Raw genomic sequence first — 14192 nt, 5'->3', positions numbered from 1 at the left:
AAAAATATTTCAGCTTTTACATTTATACAAGTAATGAGATCTTCACATTTGAAGAAACATCAAATAGAGAAGTAGAATAATAGAAGTTGAGGAGATGTTTGGGGATAATGTGTATTGCCATTACTAGCATTGAGCATTCTGTGTGCCACGTTCAACGTTATTTAAAGCATTAGTTTCAGTGCAGTGTTATTTGAAAGCCAATAAAAACCATTGCCATTAAAGTGGCACTTACAGATTCCGATGAGGGGAGGGCGTGCAGCCAGTCCCTCCTATTCCCAACCTTATACAAGACTTGCAGTAGATCACCAGTAGTATAGACTGGCACCATTCCAGTGAAACGACTGAGAGCTATGCCAGTTGTACCCAATCCAAAGGATGGATGTTTTCAATAGTTTGCTGCTGAAAATCAGTCCTACAGTGTATTTACTGATTTCAGACTTAGTAAGAGGTGTAAAAATCTCATCATGCTGTCCTTGAAAAGTTGGCTTTATTTTGGATATGCATCGGTGCTGAAGTGAAGCTTTACTGTAGGCAATGAACTATACCAGTGATGAGCCTGAGAACTGAGATGTTACACTCATCCTGGTAACAAAGGACAGTAGCAAGTGGATAACTTCTGATCATTTATGTTTTATTGCTATCTGTCCTTTTGTTTCGGACAAAAGGATAGCATTTGGGTTACAAAATGGCTACTGCTAAAAGTAACAAGACATTTCCTTGGTGCGCCACACTAAACCCATGTCTGTTTCCAGCTCCTTTGTCTGGCAAGCTCTCCACGATAAGCTATCTTATATTGCATTCTTCCCTCCTGCAAAATCAGTTCTAAGGAGTGGATTTCCTTGGCTAAAAGTTGCAATGACTAGGAGTACAAAACCTGTTACAGTATCTCATTCCTTAATCTGGCATTCACAGGATGCAATAAGCAGACACTGCTCAAGAGCGACTACTCCATAAGAATTTCTTTAACTACCTGGTGTCAAACTCCAAGCTCCTAAAGCACAAGTAACAATTTTACTTTCGGGTATTTTTGCCTTCATTCGTAGGTGGCCGCTCTTCACCATCCAGACTATAGAGTGTTAATACTGCTAACTTGCCTGCGCCTTTCACAGAAAGATAAAAGCAAAACCCTGGGCCAGCTCCCAGCAGCTGCCTGCTGTGCAGGGATCAGAGCTGCTGCTGCCCTGCCATGGGTTCTTCTCCCAGGGATTACCTCTGGTAATTTTAAGACCAACAGCACTGAGCCATCACTCCAACAGGTTGTCCTGTGCTGCTGTTATTCCTAGTTGTCATTAAGCGTGGCATGGAAACCTCTACCCCAGCACTTGCCTTCTCTGGCAGGATGCCATTGGAAGCACTCTGGGGTCCAGCCACCCCTCGCGCAGCGTTGTGCCCGTCAGGAGCGTCCGAAGGCCGCCTGCCCTCCTGGGTGCCTCTCTGCGCTTGGCTCCTCTCCTTCCCCTTCTCCAGTTTGAAGATCTTGTCAAAAAAGTTGACTTGTTTTGGCTTCAGCACGGCCGCATCCTCTCCCTCAGGTGTCCCTGGTGCTGTGGGGTCGCTGAGATGAGGCGCGGCCTGCTCCGGCTCTTTATGGGTGCTGGGCTGTGGCGCAGCTGCCGCAGGGGAGGCCGCGCTGTCACTCGGCGCTTTGTTCGTGCCGTGCGCCTCCGAGCTGACATCAAGCTTCGCCAATCCAACTGATGAATCTGACTCTGGGTCTTCAGTACGCCCTGGTACAGACCATGAAAACGCAAAGACAGAGCGGAGCTTTGCAGATGGCAGGGCCCTGCTGGCAGCGCTCCTAGCAGCCTCCCCGCCCGCCGCGGCAGAGCTCCGCTCCTTTGTCTTTGGGAAAGAAGCAGCTGCATTATCCCGTGCAACACTCTCCTTCACATCCACTGCAAACAAGCACGAAACAGTAGTTATCCCACACAGCAAAGATGTAAGAGTTGTACAATTAAGCACGGTGACCACTCTCCTTAATATAGTAGTTTGAGATGGGGAGCCCCAGGAAGGACCACACAGTGCAGCTTGTTTAAAGCCCCTGTTGTTTTCCTGCACTGAGCACAAGCTGCAGCTTATCTGTAGGACCAGCTCATCTGATTTTCCATCCTGTCATTCTACACTGATGTCAGTGCAAATTTTGTGTTCTGCACAACCCCTGCTCAGCCAGTGTCAGGTTGTGGTTGAGATTTTGGAGCACTCAGCCTAGCAGGCATGCTGGAAGAAACAAATCAGCCCTGATGCCTTCAGCGTTCTAATCAAGCGGCCTGGGTGACTTCACTTCATCTGAGCATAGGTTACTTTCCAATTAAACTTAAAGAAATGTTATGCAAAAGCATTGATAAAACTTGAGACAAAGTTCTATATTAATATATTACACTTCCCTCTGTCAGAGCTGGAAAGGAATAAAGGCCAGAAACAGAGAGGATTGATTTTGTTTCCTGGCTTGCCAAATTCCCAAAGGCCCATGTAGTCAGAGCCTATTTCACTCAGTTTGCTAATGCTGTTGCCTCCCTGTCCATTCTCAATAGTGCCATTTCTACTTAGAATCTTCCCGTTTTCTGTAGGTTAGTTTAAGCTCAATTTGAACAGTTACATATCACATCTGAGTTGGATGTTATATCCTTCTTTTTTTGTCTCTTTTCCCTCATGAAGAATAAGACTACCACCTTTCTCTCCTCCTCCAAAAATACTCACAAAATTCTCCCTTGGGTACATGTAGCCATTACACTTTGGTTTAAAATTTTTTTCATCTTAGAAGTGTATTTCATGATTGATATTACAATGACACTTCGTTAATATTCATGAGGCAAAAATTCCGAGTACTGAATATGCAGTGAGGAAGGGAAGGATCTTGTTTTGTACAAGACAAAAGAAACAAGAGAAAAGTCTCTTAAGTCCATTTTGCTGATGGAAGACTGAGTCAGATGCTTATGTAGTATGAAATCCCAGAAAGCAAGAGGAGTCTTGTAAGGAGATAAGCCAGCCTTACATCTTGAGCTTCTCTCCTCTGCTTTGACTGGGATATATAACTGTTTTCCCTGTCAATCACTACCACAGATTTCAAGCATAAGTTCAGGTCTACTTAATTATAGCTGGGCAAAATTGGCAGTCTCAAGCTAACTTGCTAAAATTCAACTTAAAAATTGCCGTTTTCAGAGTAAAATTGAAATTATTTCAAGTAATTGTTATAATCTTTAGGCAATACTGCATTGTACAGTAACAGAAATGAAACCCTAGTTGCCAGTAAGACTTGCCCAAAATGCCTGTCTCCCATAGTGTATATTTTCAATATTGTTTCATTTTAAAAATTCCTTTTCAAGATAAGGAAAACCGAACGTTTTTAAATTACAACCTCCCAATCTACTGGTTAGCATTTCACAGTAGAGTTACATCAAATTTACAACAGAGATGTGCTAGTGTGCTGGCACGCCATCATTTACACATCAAGTGAATTTACTGAAATGCTCTCCAGCTGCAAAGGCAACAGCTGTCAAAGCACAGACTGCTGCTGCAAGAGTCCCAGCCAAGGCCAGTGTGTCTCACCAGCCACCAGGAGGGCAGGCAATCTGCTTCTCTGCTTCCAACATTTTATATCTGACATTTGCTTCCTTATTGTGTTTTGTACATGGGCAAACATGCAAAGGGGCCCGGAGTTCCTCCATACAACCTGTTCTGCCCAGGTAAATAGATGTTTGTTTCTTTGTGCCCTCTAATAGAGAAAATTTCTTACCCTGAATTGTTACTATTCAGGGCAAGAAAATGACTCATGCTGGCAAGATTCCTTTACCAGTAATATTCTTCTACAACACACTGACATGCAAAGAAAAGGTACAAATAATTGGCTATTGAACTCCCATATTTGTTAAGCCACTAGGCATTAGTTAGTTTCCCAAACCTCCTGTAGTGCTATATGAAACAAGGAACTGAAGATATAACTGCTAATTATAGTTGGAAACTTGGGAAGAAAGCAAAAAGCAAACTCATCTCCAGTTGAAGTAGAAACAATATACATTGGAAAATAATTGTAATAAATGCCAAACTTCTGTTTCATGTAATAGATTAAAAATGAAGCACTGTTTTTTAGTATAAAAATAGAATATAAGATCATCATAAACGAAACAAAAGTAGCTCATGAACCTATCAAACTACTTTTATCTCTAATTAAAATTGCAGGAATGAAAGACCTGGAAAACATCACTGGCATGTGCTCTGCAGCACATCTCGTGTCAAAATAGTCCTAAGTGCTTCAGAGAAAGTCTGCTCAGACACCAGGCAAAGCAGATCCTCCCACCAGAAAGGAGACACTGACGTGGTGGGTGAACAGAAGGATTTGATGCATGCCATATTCACAGCAAACTGCAAAGGAGAAAGTTTTTGCAATCATATTGTAAACTGTTTGGGTGAAAACGTTGCCACTTTAACAACATTTTTCAACCTCTTGACACATTTCATTTCAGCCTTTTTTGTTCCCACAAAGGTTTTCATTTTTAGCCAAAGTCCCTATTATTGCCTGGAAACGTACAGCGATGTCTGACTAAAAGCATTCCTGCCCAGCACCTCCAGACTGCTTTCCTCACTATAACCAATTTTCTCTGAATCTTGCTTTGCTCTTTATGTCCCTAACAGCAGCTTAAACCACATTCTGGGTAAGCATCTATTTTTAATACTCACGTTGTACAGGTTACATCTGTCAGATTCCTTCTTAAAAGATGATCCTTCTCCTTAGCCTTTATTTGCTAGTCTTGTTTCAGCAGTTACATTCACTCTCATAGCTAATACTGTCAGGGAACATCTTCAGCAAGATCCTGCCATGTCTCATGATTGCAGCTTCCTGCCTCCTGCCCTTTATCTTGCTGAGTCTTCCACAGTGCATCTCATTTTAGCTGTTGAACGAGGAACCACTTGAATTGCCAGGGTCCTCAGCACAGACACCTCCTGCTGTAAGCCACAAGCTTGTGGAGAACGTGCCATAAAGTGCTAGCAGAAAACTTTTTTTTTTTCCACGTATACGTGGCTGTTTGAATACAAGCAAGTTACAAAGAGATATTTTATTTAGCAATCTAATTATGGAACTGCAGCATTACTTTCTTCCTTGGAGGTCAGATAATCATGGAGACAACAGACATTTGTCCTCTGTGCAGTTCAAACCCCAGAGATAAGCTGCTGCTAGGCTCCCTTTGCCTGTTGTTCATTGAGCACTTTTATCACTTGAGGTTCAGAAAGGCCAGCACTGGACATTAGAAGTTGCTGTCTTTTTGCCATAAAGTAAGAGAAAAGAGAAAGTAAGGGAACTGCTACTTAAATGTCTTTACAGGAGGAAAAGGTGGGTGACAGCACTGTGCAATGCCTGCAGCCCTGAGAATCAAGAGAAGCAGGAGAGGTAAGCAATGGAAAGAATCCCTAAGCCCACGCATCTGTCGGCCTGTTTGAGCAGAAGCAGCATAGTCACCAACCTGCTCACCCAGCTGTGAAGCAGATGGTGACAGGGCTCCTCCAAACAGCATTACTTCCCCTAGTCACATTAAGTTAACTTTCTGGATTCTTTTTCTTCCTTGTATGAGCAGATATAGATTTCATGCACTCATTTATCAACTATATCATTTAATGCATAGCACATGGTCATATCGCTGGCAATCGCAGAAATGCAAGCTAACAAGACGAAGACCACAAACACATCTGTTATCAGTCCTCTTGTTTCATTTGCCTTTTGCTGCATGAAATAAATATCTGTGCTATTTTCTGCCTCTTTTTTTCTGCAACATCAACTAGATCTTCTTGATTAAGTTACAAAAACCAACATGATTTTAGTGGCATCTAAGTAGTTAATGATTCAGCTGCTGCTTAAACATTAATAAAATTACAGACTAATATCAACATAGCCCAGACCAATTTTTCAGCTTGCTGCTTAAACTGTTTTCGCAATTACATTAATTAAGGAATCAATTTAAGTAAAATAATGACATATGCTTAACTTTATGTGTTAAAATAAGAACATGCACTCATTTCCTAAGTCTTTACCTCGCTTTTATTTACTGCCCAGAAGTCTGCTGGCTTACACTAGCAGAAACACAGTTACAGGCTTGTAGTTCTTAGTGGGCAACCATTTCAACTGACTTCTTATAGCTAGGTGGCATTAGGGAATTAGCCAGGGAATGGGGCATTCTGATGGTAATCAGTACCATCTGCTTATTTCTATACCAGACTTGATTATTTTTGTCTACATTTAGATTTTTCAACTGGATGTAACAGGATGTAACAGGCTGAGAAGTTTCTCTTAACAATGAATAATAGAATAATATTTTCTTTCCTTAAAGAGATTGGAGATAATTGTTGGCTTCCATTATGTTCTGAGAATAGAAAGAAATCTAACACAAGGAAAACAATGGTAAAATTAACTTGGCTGGATTTGCAGAGACATGAACTGAAGCAACACTGCAACAGTGAGCACTGCTTAATATAGCTCCAGAGCCAATGAGAGGTGGTAGAAGAAATTAATGAGGTGCTGAAGTGCAAAGGGAGAGAAAGACATCTGAGTCTGAGAGCAATTGCTCATGAATACGTGGAGACAACTTTTCAAAATTGCTCGCAGCCCAATTTTTAGCACTTAGGCCGTATACTTCACAGCTGATATTCAAAAAGGATGTGAACAAGGAGAGCAGGGCTGAGCTGCTGACAGGCACCTTTCCTCAGGGGCCCAGGATCCAGCCTGCCTCCAGCATCATCATATGCCAGGCTGGTCGCCGCCCTGCTGTGCACATCATGAAATAGGTGCAAAATGGAATGCAATTACTGAGCAGTAACTTACCCATACCCCTCCAAAAGCACCTGATACCTCTCTCCCTTTTTCTGTTCTTTACTTCATACAGAAAAGCCTTGCACAAGATCCAAGCCATGACAGATACCATTCTACTTCTAGACTAGCACCCACAATTTACACATAAGGGTATATCAACACAATTTCCTTAGTGTATGGAGAAAGCTCCACTCTCATGCTCTAGTTACCAATCCCTTGCTGAATAACATCCAGTACATCCTACGACAGTAACAGGAGAAAGGTGATCACAGTTAGTGTTAGACTTCTATGACATAGTTTGAATAAGTTCTGGTAAATAAGACTAAACCCTTGCTAATATTTGCAGTTGCGCTGTATTTCTAGCTATCACTTATCTAGCTCCAAAAACTCTTGTGCCAGACCCTACATTTTGTAGAATTCTGTTGACACATTTGTTTTGTTTATGATGATCTTGCTGAAGATTAGACAGACTACACTCTTCACAGCCTACTACTCCTGAAATAAGAGCAGAGAGGGTTTCTGTATGTACCACTGTGGCTACTGAGACTTCTTAAAGGCACTCTTGAGCAGCAGCAGCAGCAGCTTATCCCAGGGCACCCTGAAAGCAACCACCATTGAACCATGCTTGCCCTGTAATAGTTCATGCTGAACAGACTCATAGATAAGAGCTGAAATATGAGTTCATCACTTAACTGGAGACCGTATGTCAATATTTATTGTTGCTCCAGCATAAAATTCTCTTTGGTAACAAGAAGAGGCTTAAACACTCCCCAGTGCATACCTCCACCATTCACTGCAGGAGGATGAGCCTGAACAAATACAGCGGATCCATTTTTAACAGTTGCAGGAGTTTCAGGTAGAGCCTGAAATATGAAATGAAACGGTTCTTAGGATTGATACACCATGAGATTTGAAATATAACGACTGCAAGAAGTTATAGCCAAGGAAAGTGAGTGTGGGCAGCTCTTAATTACCTGGTAGCTTATTACTGGGCACGTGTGGTCTTCTTCAACTTCCTCTGGGGCACTCCCTGTGTTCCCCATAGTTTCTATGAAATGGAGAGGAAAAAAAAGCACAATTCTTTCTCATTGATATCAATTTACCAAGCAATTCAAATTAAGAGACAACCAATGTCAATAGACATTGATAGGCTGTTTAAATTTCTGATAAGCCCCACCTGTTTTCTCAAAAGCACCTGCCCTAATCATGTCTGCATCAGCCAGACATGTTCCAGCCCAGTTACTCACAGGGGCTCACAGCTGCTTACTGGAAATGCCATAGATTAATACATTCTTCTTCTTTCTTGAGGAAAACTGGAGGCAGTCACACTTGCATTGTTAAGATCCATCAGATAGGAAAGAATTGGGGATAGAAGCAGAACAAGGCGGAAAAGACCAAATTATACAGAAGAATTACAGTAGCTTTGTGGAGTTTCACATTTTTGCTGTTGTTGTTTGAGTAACAGGAGGAAAAAAAAAAAAAGATGCCTCTGGCTGTGAAATGTGGGGTGGCTCCAGGCAGCTTTGCTGCTCAGCTGCAGCTCACAGACAGGCTGAGGGGTGCTCCCTGGGCTAGCTGCAGCAAGGCAAGGACACAAACCAGCCCCAGCAGAGTTCACTCATGGTCCTAGATGCATTTTTGGAACTCACTGCATCTTGTGTTGATACAGCTGCATCGCTGCTGCTGCTGCCCACACCAGGCAGTTTTAAGACTGCTTCTTGTGTTCATATGTGTTGGAGTCACAGCTCTGACTGCAATCCAGGCATAATAGCTAGTTAATTACCATTAGCTCATTAGATAAATGTATTTCAGATTGAAATTTTGCATTATGTACTCTAAATTCTTTATGCCTGTGAACTGTAAATTCTTTGGGACCAAACACATACCCTGCAATGTGGTTGAAGGTTGAACATAGAGGAAGTTTCCTATTGACTTTGGCTTGGGATAGATATAAAGCTTCACAAGCAAACAATAAGGAGAGAACTTTCTGAGCCACTCCTTGATGGAGGAAGGTCTACAAACGGAGGAAGGCTGAGGACTGCAGCCAGCTCCAGCCCCAGTGCATCCTGCTGGATTCCTGGCAAGGCCACCATGAGAGCCAAGTGTCAAATATTGCTTTAGTGTGGTGAACCAGGGAAATTGCAGAGGTATGGTGGAACAATTCTTTCCTTAGTGCTTTCATTAAACGGCCATTGGCTACTGCAGAAAAGGAGGAAAAGAATTGTCCATTAGAAATTGAATTGCAGAATCAGGAGGAAGCTCTCATTTCAGCCTATACCTTCAGTGCCTGCTTCCAGTTCTTGTTCCAGGTGGTGGGTTTTTGCTGTCCTCAGTCTCTGTCCAAACCTTCTCTTTACAGAGAAATTCAGGTCTGGTTTCTATTTTATGCTACATCCTAGTTGACGTGAAATACAAACTGGGCCTCTCTTCAGGCATGCTTTTTGTTCCGAGTGCCCAGTGCTGAGCTGCACACCAAATGACCCCCACTGATGCTGAAACATGAACTACAGTTCATGTTCATGTACAGTTGAGAATCACTGCATAGAAAGTGGCTGTAGCACTGAGCCCTGACTTCAGATGCAGACTTATTTTACATTGGTTTTATCTTCTCAGCTGATATTTCCACTATAAATCAGAACTTCTGATTTATTGTGGAAAACAGCCAACATCTCCCCATGGATGTACAATGGCCTCTTGTCCTTGCTATGTAATTCTGTTTCTTAGCAACACTGAGTATTATCCTATTGGAAGCGAAGAAAACAAGATTCAAATCCAACTGCTTACTCTCAATGGTAAATTTAGTATCTTGTTGAATCTGGAGGATTTACTTTTATTTTCCATTCCCAAGGCCTCCTGGTTTATGCCAGGAGACAACTTAAGCAGAGGATGGAATATTTGCAGGCTATGTACTTCCTTTTTCACATGCGCTATAAAAATCAGTACACACCTAAGAGACATGAGAGAAGTAAAATCCTATTTTTCTTATTTATTTCTACAATGATTTGCAGCTTGATTCTCAGTTGCTCCAGTTTCCTGTTGATGCAGCTCTCCTTACATCAAATAAGTTATCTTTAACTGATACAGAAGAGAGATCACAGGCTCTGATCTCTGGTATATTTTTTCCCTGGGAGAAAAATTAGCCATTTTTCTGCAATCAAGTATATAATGCTGATTGAAATAAAACACATACAACAGTTATGTGGACTTTTTAAATTATTACCACTCACAAGAAGCTGGAAAAGACTTGCAGGCTATTTTTGCTAAAAGACTGGGAGTAGCTTGCTGTGTAACCATCCTGGAATACATCCCCAGAACACAGCACTCCATCATGCATATATATACCTGCATGTATACAATATCTTTTCAGACTTTTACCTCCTTGCAACAGCAGTTGATTATTGCTCGGGGATTTAAATGGTGTAAGCAGTATTACAACTGCCTTTTTAGCATGCTCTGGGGCAAAGTGGCAACAGAATAATGATGGCAAATCTGTGGCTGTTCCTCATGGTACTAAACTCATATTTCTGGTCCAGATTCCCCGGTAAAATCAGGAGGGTTTTTATGCACATACGTTTCTGCCTCATTTTAAAGAAAAAATGAAAGGTCACTGCCACCTATAGACAAAACTGAGAATGGGCAGAAATGATAACATACAACATGGTATCAGACTGGCAGAGATTCAAGAAACCAAGTGAGCAATGTCACACCCCTTCATGTCTGGCATTGCACCTAGGAGTTGCTGCTGTAGAGACTCCAGCATCTGATTGCACCCATATGCAGATCTTGATTTGTGTAAGAAAGCTCTGCTCTGGCTCTACAGTTACAATGGAATGGTTGCTTTTCTCCATAAAGTACAGAGGCCTCTTGTGTATACAAATAAATCCATTTGTCTCTCATTCAAAACACCTTCTCAGGTCTGAAACAGAACTTCAGCTCCAAGCTAAGGCGATCTACTTAAAACTGAAAGTATTGAATGTGGAGCTGTAGCATGATGGCGTAACGCTATAATGGGATGGAAAGCACAGCAGTGATAACAGAATAGCCATGCCCCAGGCTGCAGCAAGTGAGGAGAAGCCCGAATGCAGCAGCTGTAGACACAGAAACAAAGACAGAAAATCTGCTTACCCTTCAAAGGCCTCAGGTGTGTAGAGGTCTCCAGCAAAATACCATTACCTCCCCCTGCCAACCCTTAAATGAGGTCTGGGAAGGGGTGGATCCTGGCTCCAGCCCTTCTGGTCACTTGGGTACATTGCATGCACCTGAGTTCCCCTGGGCTGGCCCTGCCTGCCCACCAGGTGCTCCATCACTGGTGCAAGCCATGACTTAGTATTTCCACTACAGGAACCAACAAGTTTTACAAAAAATAAGGGGCTCCCAGTGCCATTAAAAGTTACACACAGTGTCAGTCTTCAGTAGCTCTCAGGATCTGACATTGTCAACCACTGGAAACTGCTCTCCAGATGTGTGTTGGCCCTGATGCATTAACTTTGTGCCAGCCAACACCAGGACTGAGCCTGATGCTGCCTGCTGGGATGCTGGCCTGAGTTCTCCACTGGGTGTTCTTGGTTATGTCCCAGTTATTAATCATGGCTGTTTATGAGTGGTACAGGACCCATTGGAGCTCTTAGTTCCATGTGCGAAAAGCACCAAGTTGGTCTCTACTGGAAACTGAGAGCATGGGTTGAACCTTCCCCAGAGCCGGGAGGTGTTGCTGGAAGATACTCATGCAGACCAAGGCACTTCTTGGGGACTGAAAGCAGGAAAGGATCCTGATGCAAGAACATGTTTTCAAAATGCAAATAAGCCCTTAAAAGTTGAGAGGAAATGGAATAAGCACATTCTCATCCTTAGGGTTCCTTTCTAGATACAGATTTTGTGATTAATTTCCAAGGATATAATTTATCCTCGTGGGGGGCTCACAGCCCTGCTGGAATGTAGCTGGACTGGTTTGGAAGGAACACTGCCAGGCTGCAGCTCAGATGCAGCTCGGAAACCCTTCCTTGCCCAAATGATGCTTCACTGCTTCTATTGTAGTGAAGAAAAGAATCCAAATGACAAATTGGATTTTAAAGATTATTTTTATGTTACATGAACTGTAGTATGCCTCAAGCATGAGCTCCACACTAGGTAAAATTTGCCTTTTTCTCTCGCTCTCAAAATCCGTTGTTTTGCTCTCGACAGTGCAGTAAGAATTTTGAAAAATAAGATAAAATTACAGCAAAATCTGTGGCCTACTTGTGTATTCTGGCTAAAGCCAGGTGCTGACATTTTTAATGTATTGACCAACCTACAGCATTACAATCACCTGTGTCACAGCGTTTATTAATATAGAAAGTACAGACGGATTCAATTGATTCCTCACTGAAGCTTGTCGTATGCTATCCTTAAATGTCAGAAGAGAAAAAAGACCAACTTTACCCAGTTCTCTTTGTATATCATTATAGATATGTCCACTCTGTAAGCATTGGAAAAAGACCAAAATAACCTTGCATAATTTCCAGAGGCACTGAAGGACCTAACATGCATCAATTCACTCGAAGAATATCTGCACTGTGTCTGCAGGGTGAGGACTGGATCCTATGCTCTCCAGTACCTCTCTATAGCCTGCCTTTTGGGAACAGGTGAACACGGGGCCGTGTCCCTGCAGAGGAGCAGAGCTCCTGCTCTTATGTGCGTGGAGCCAAGCAAGCAGAGGGTTTAGAAAGTCTCCTTACCTTTCTGCTGTGCAGATCTCAATTGCTCCCTGGCAGGAAAAGTTAACTCAGACACGTGCTGGGTATGATGAAAGCAGGCAACAAATACATCTGAGGATTGTCAGTGACCACAGAGGAGAAATGAACAGACAATGGACAGCAAAGTGACAGAAGGAAGGATTGAGTTGACTCACCCAGAGCAAACAAGAAACACCCAAGAACAATTCAAGCTGCAGCCAAGCAGCTGGCCGTGCATTCAGGACATGCAAAATTACAGTCCTTGAGGCTCCACGGGCAGCTTTTAATACAATTCCTTCAGCCACTTTGCATTGTAGTCAAATGGGAAAAGCACAATTGTTCAAACATTCACACCCCGGGCTTTCAGGGTGGGAACAGCTCAACAATGGCACAGAGGTGAACAATCCCAACCCAGCTGGTAGAAATGCTCTATCAGAAAGCAGATCCTTTTATTCTTCTGTCTTTTTGCAGAGGATACGAGTGCACAGAAAGGGAAAACTCATACCAGGTATGTTAATGCCCAAAGAAAATAAGCCGAGCACTTGTTGGAGCTCCCAGCTCCGCTTAGCATGAAGCACAATGCAGTGCCCAAGTGTGGGACAGAAGTGGCAGCAGAGGAAGACCAAAAGCAAAGCCAAGAAGAGCCCAGATGAGAGCAGAAGCAGCACGAGTTACCTCAGGGAAAGCCCCCAGCGCCCAGGGGCTGGAGCTGCTCGGGGTGAGGAGCTGCTCGTGTCCCACGGCTCTGCCCTGCTCTGCCCCAGCCCTGGCACTGTGCACACAGCGGGTGCAAACACACGGAGGGAGGGGTACTCCACCTTCCCAGTCCTTCGTGAAGAGCGTTCTGTTCTCTCTGGCCACCCAAACCTGTACAAATGCATATCTGAGTTTACAGCTTTGTGGGCAGCCCATCGCCCGCTGGTGCTGGAAATTGAGGCTTTGGGCTGGACACCTGAGAACCCCTTCCAAACAGGGGTGTTTCCCGCAGTGGCGGAACAAAAAAAAAAGTGAATTTCATGGTATGGCTCTTTGCTGTACTTAAAGTGGATCTTAATATCTTTCCATAATATGCAAACTGACCTTGTGCTTATATCTTAAAACTACTGTCACAATGTGCTGATCCCTCATGCGAGTCACCGAGCCCACACTGGGGTGTCTGTAGCAGGAACAGGATTTCTCTTCTGTGTGTTCTTACCTCCTCACACAATAAAACTTGGTTTCACGAGCTAGGGGTTCCCAGAGACTGCTGTAATACAACCAACAAAAAGACCCCACCTTTACTCTATATAGAGCAAAGGGGTGTGAAAGGCTCCTGCTGGGTGATGCCATGAACCAGCCCAGGACAGGCTGCAGGCTGCAGGGCTCAGGGCTCGCACGCTCCTCCCTGCACAGCGGGTGACAGCGGCAATGCTGCTGGCGTTGTTGTGATGTGAAGATACTAAAAGCACAGTGTCAACTTCTCCTTAATTATTAATGAAATATCCTGAGGCCAGGGGTTCCCGGAGGTTCTCTTTAGGCTTGCTTTCATCCCAGCCTGCTGTACATAGATCACTTAACTGTCAGCTTCAAGTGTTCAGATATATTAATCAGCTGGTTTCAAGTTGGGTTATCTGCACAGTATGTGTCTCAAGAAAGAATTAAATTACAGTACCAGAGCATTACCCTCAATTTTTCCCTATTGACTT

At 43.2% G+C, this 14192-nt stretch overlaps 1 protein-coding gene across 9 annotated transcripts in view; it reads right to left on the bottom strand.

Moving 5' to 3' along the window:
- The window catches only part of BCAS1 (breast carcinoma amplified sequence 1), a 46134-nt gene extending 32826 nt beyond the window's left edge, over positions 1-13308 (bottom strand). For 2 of the 9 annotated variants that reach the window (XM_021416586.1, XM_021416587.1), the window contains exons 1-4: positions 12511-12665; positions 7771-7844; positions 7578-7659; positions 1327-1895 (exon numbers count right to left, since the gene is read on the bottom strand). In XM_021416586.1, the coding sequence (XP_021272261.1) occupies positions 1327-1895; positions 7578-7659; positions 7771-7839 (720 nt within the window). In that variant the 5' untranslated portion in view covers positions 7840-7844; positions 12511-12665. The other 7 variants (XM_021416580.1, XM_021416581.1, XM_021416584.1 and 4 more) reach the window with 7 other exon arrangements.

Source organism: Numida meleagris, chromosome 19, assembly GCF_002078875.1.
Source record: "Numida meleagris isolate 19003 breed g44 Domestic line chromosome 19, NumMel1.0, whole genome shotgun sequence".
Classification (NCBI taxonomy): Eukaryota; Metazoa; Chordata; class Aves; order Galliformes; family Numididae; genus Numida; species Numida meleagris.
Note: the sequence above shows the minus strand (reverse complement) of the source record. Positions and strands in the feature narration are given on the sequence as shown.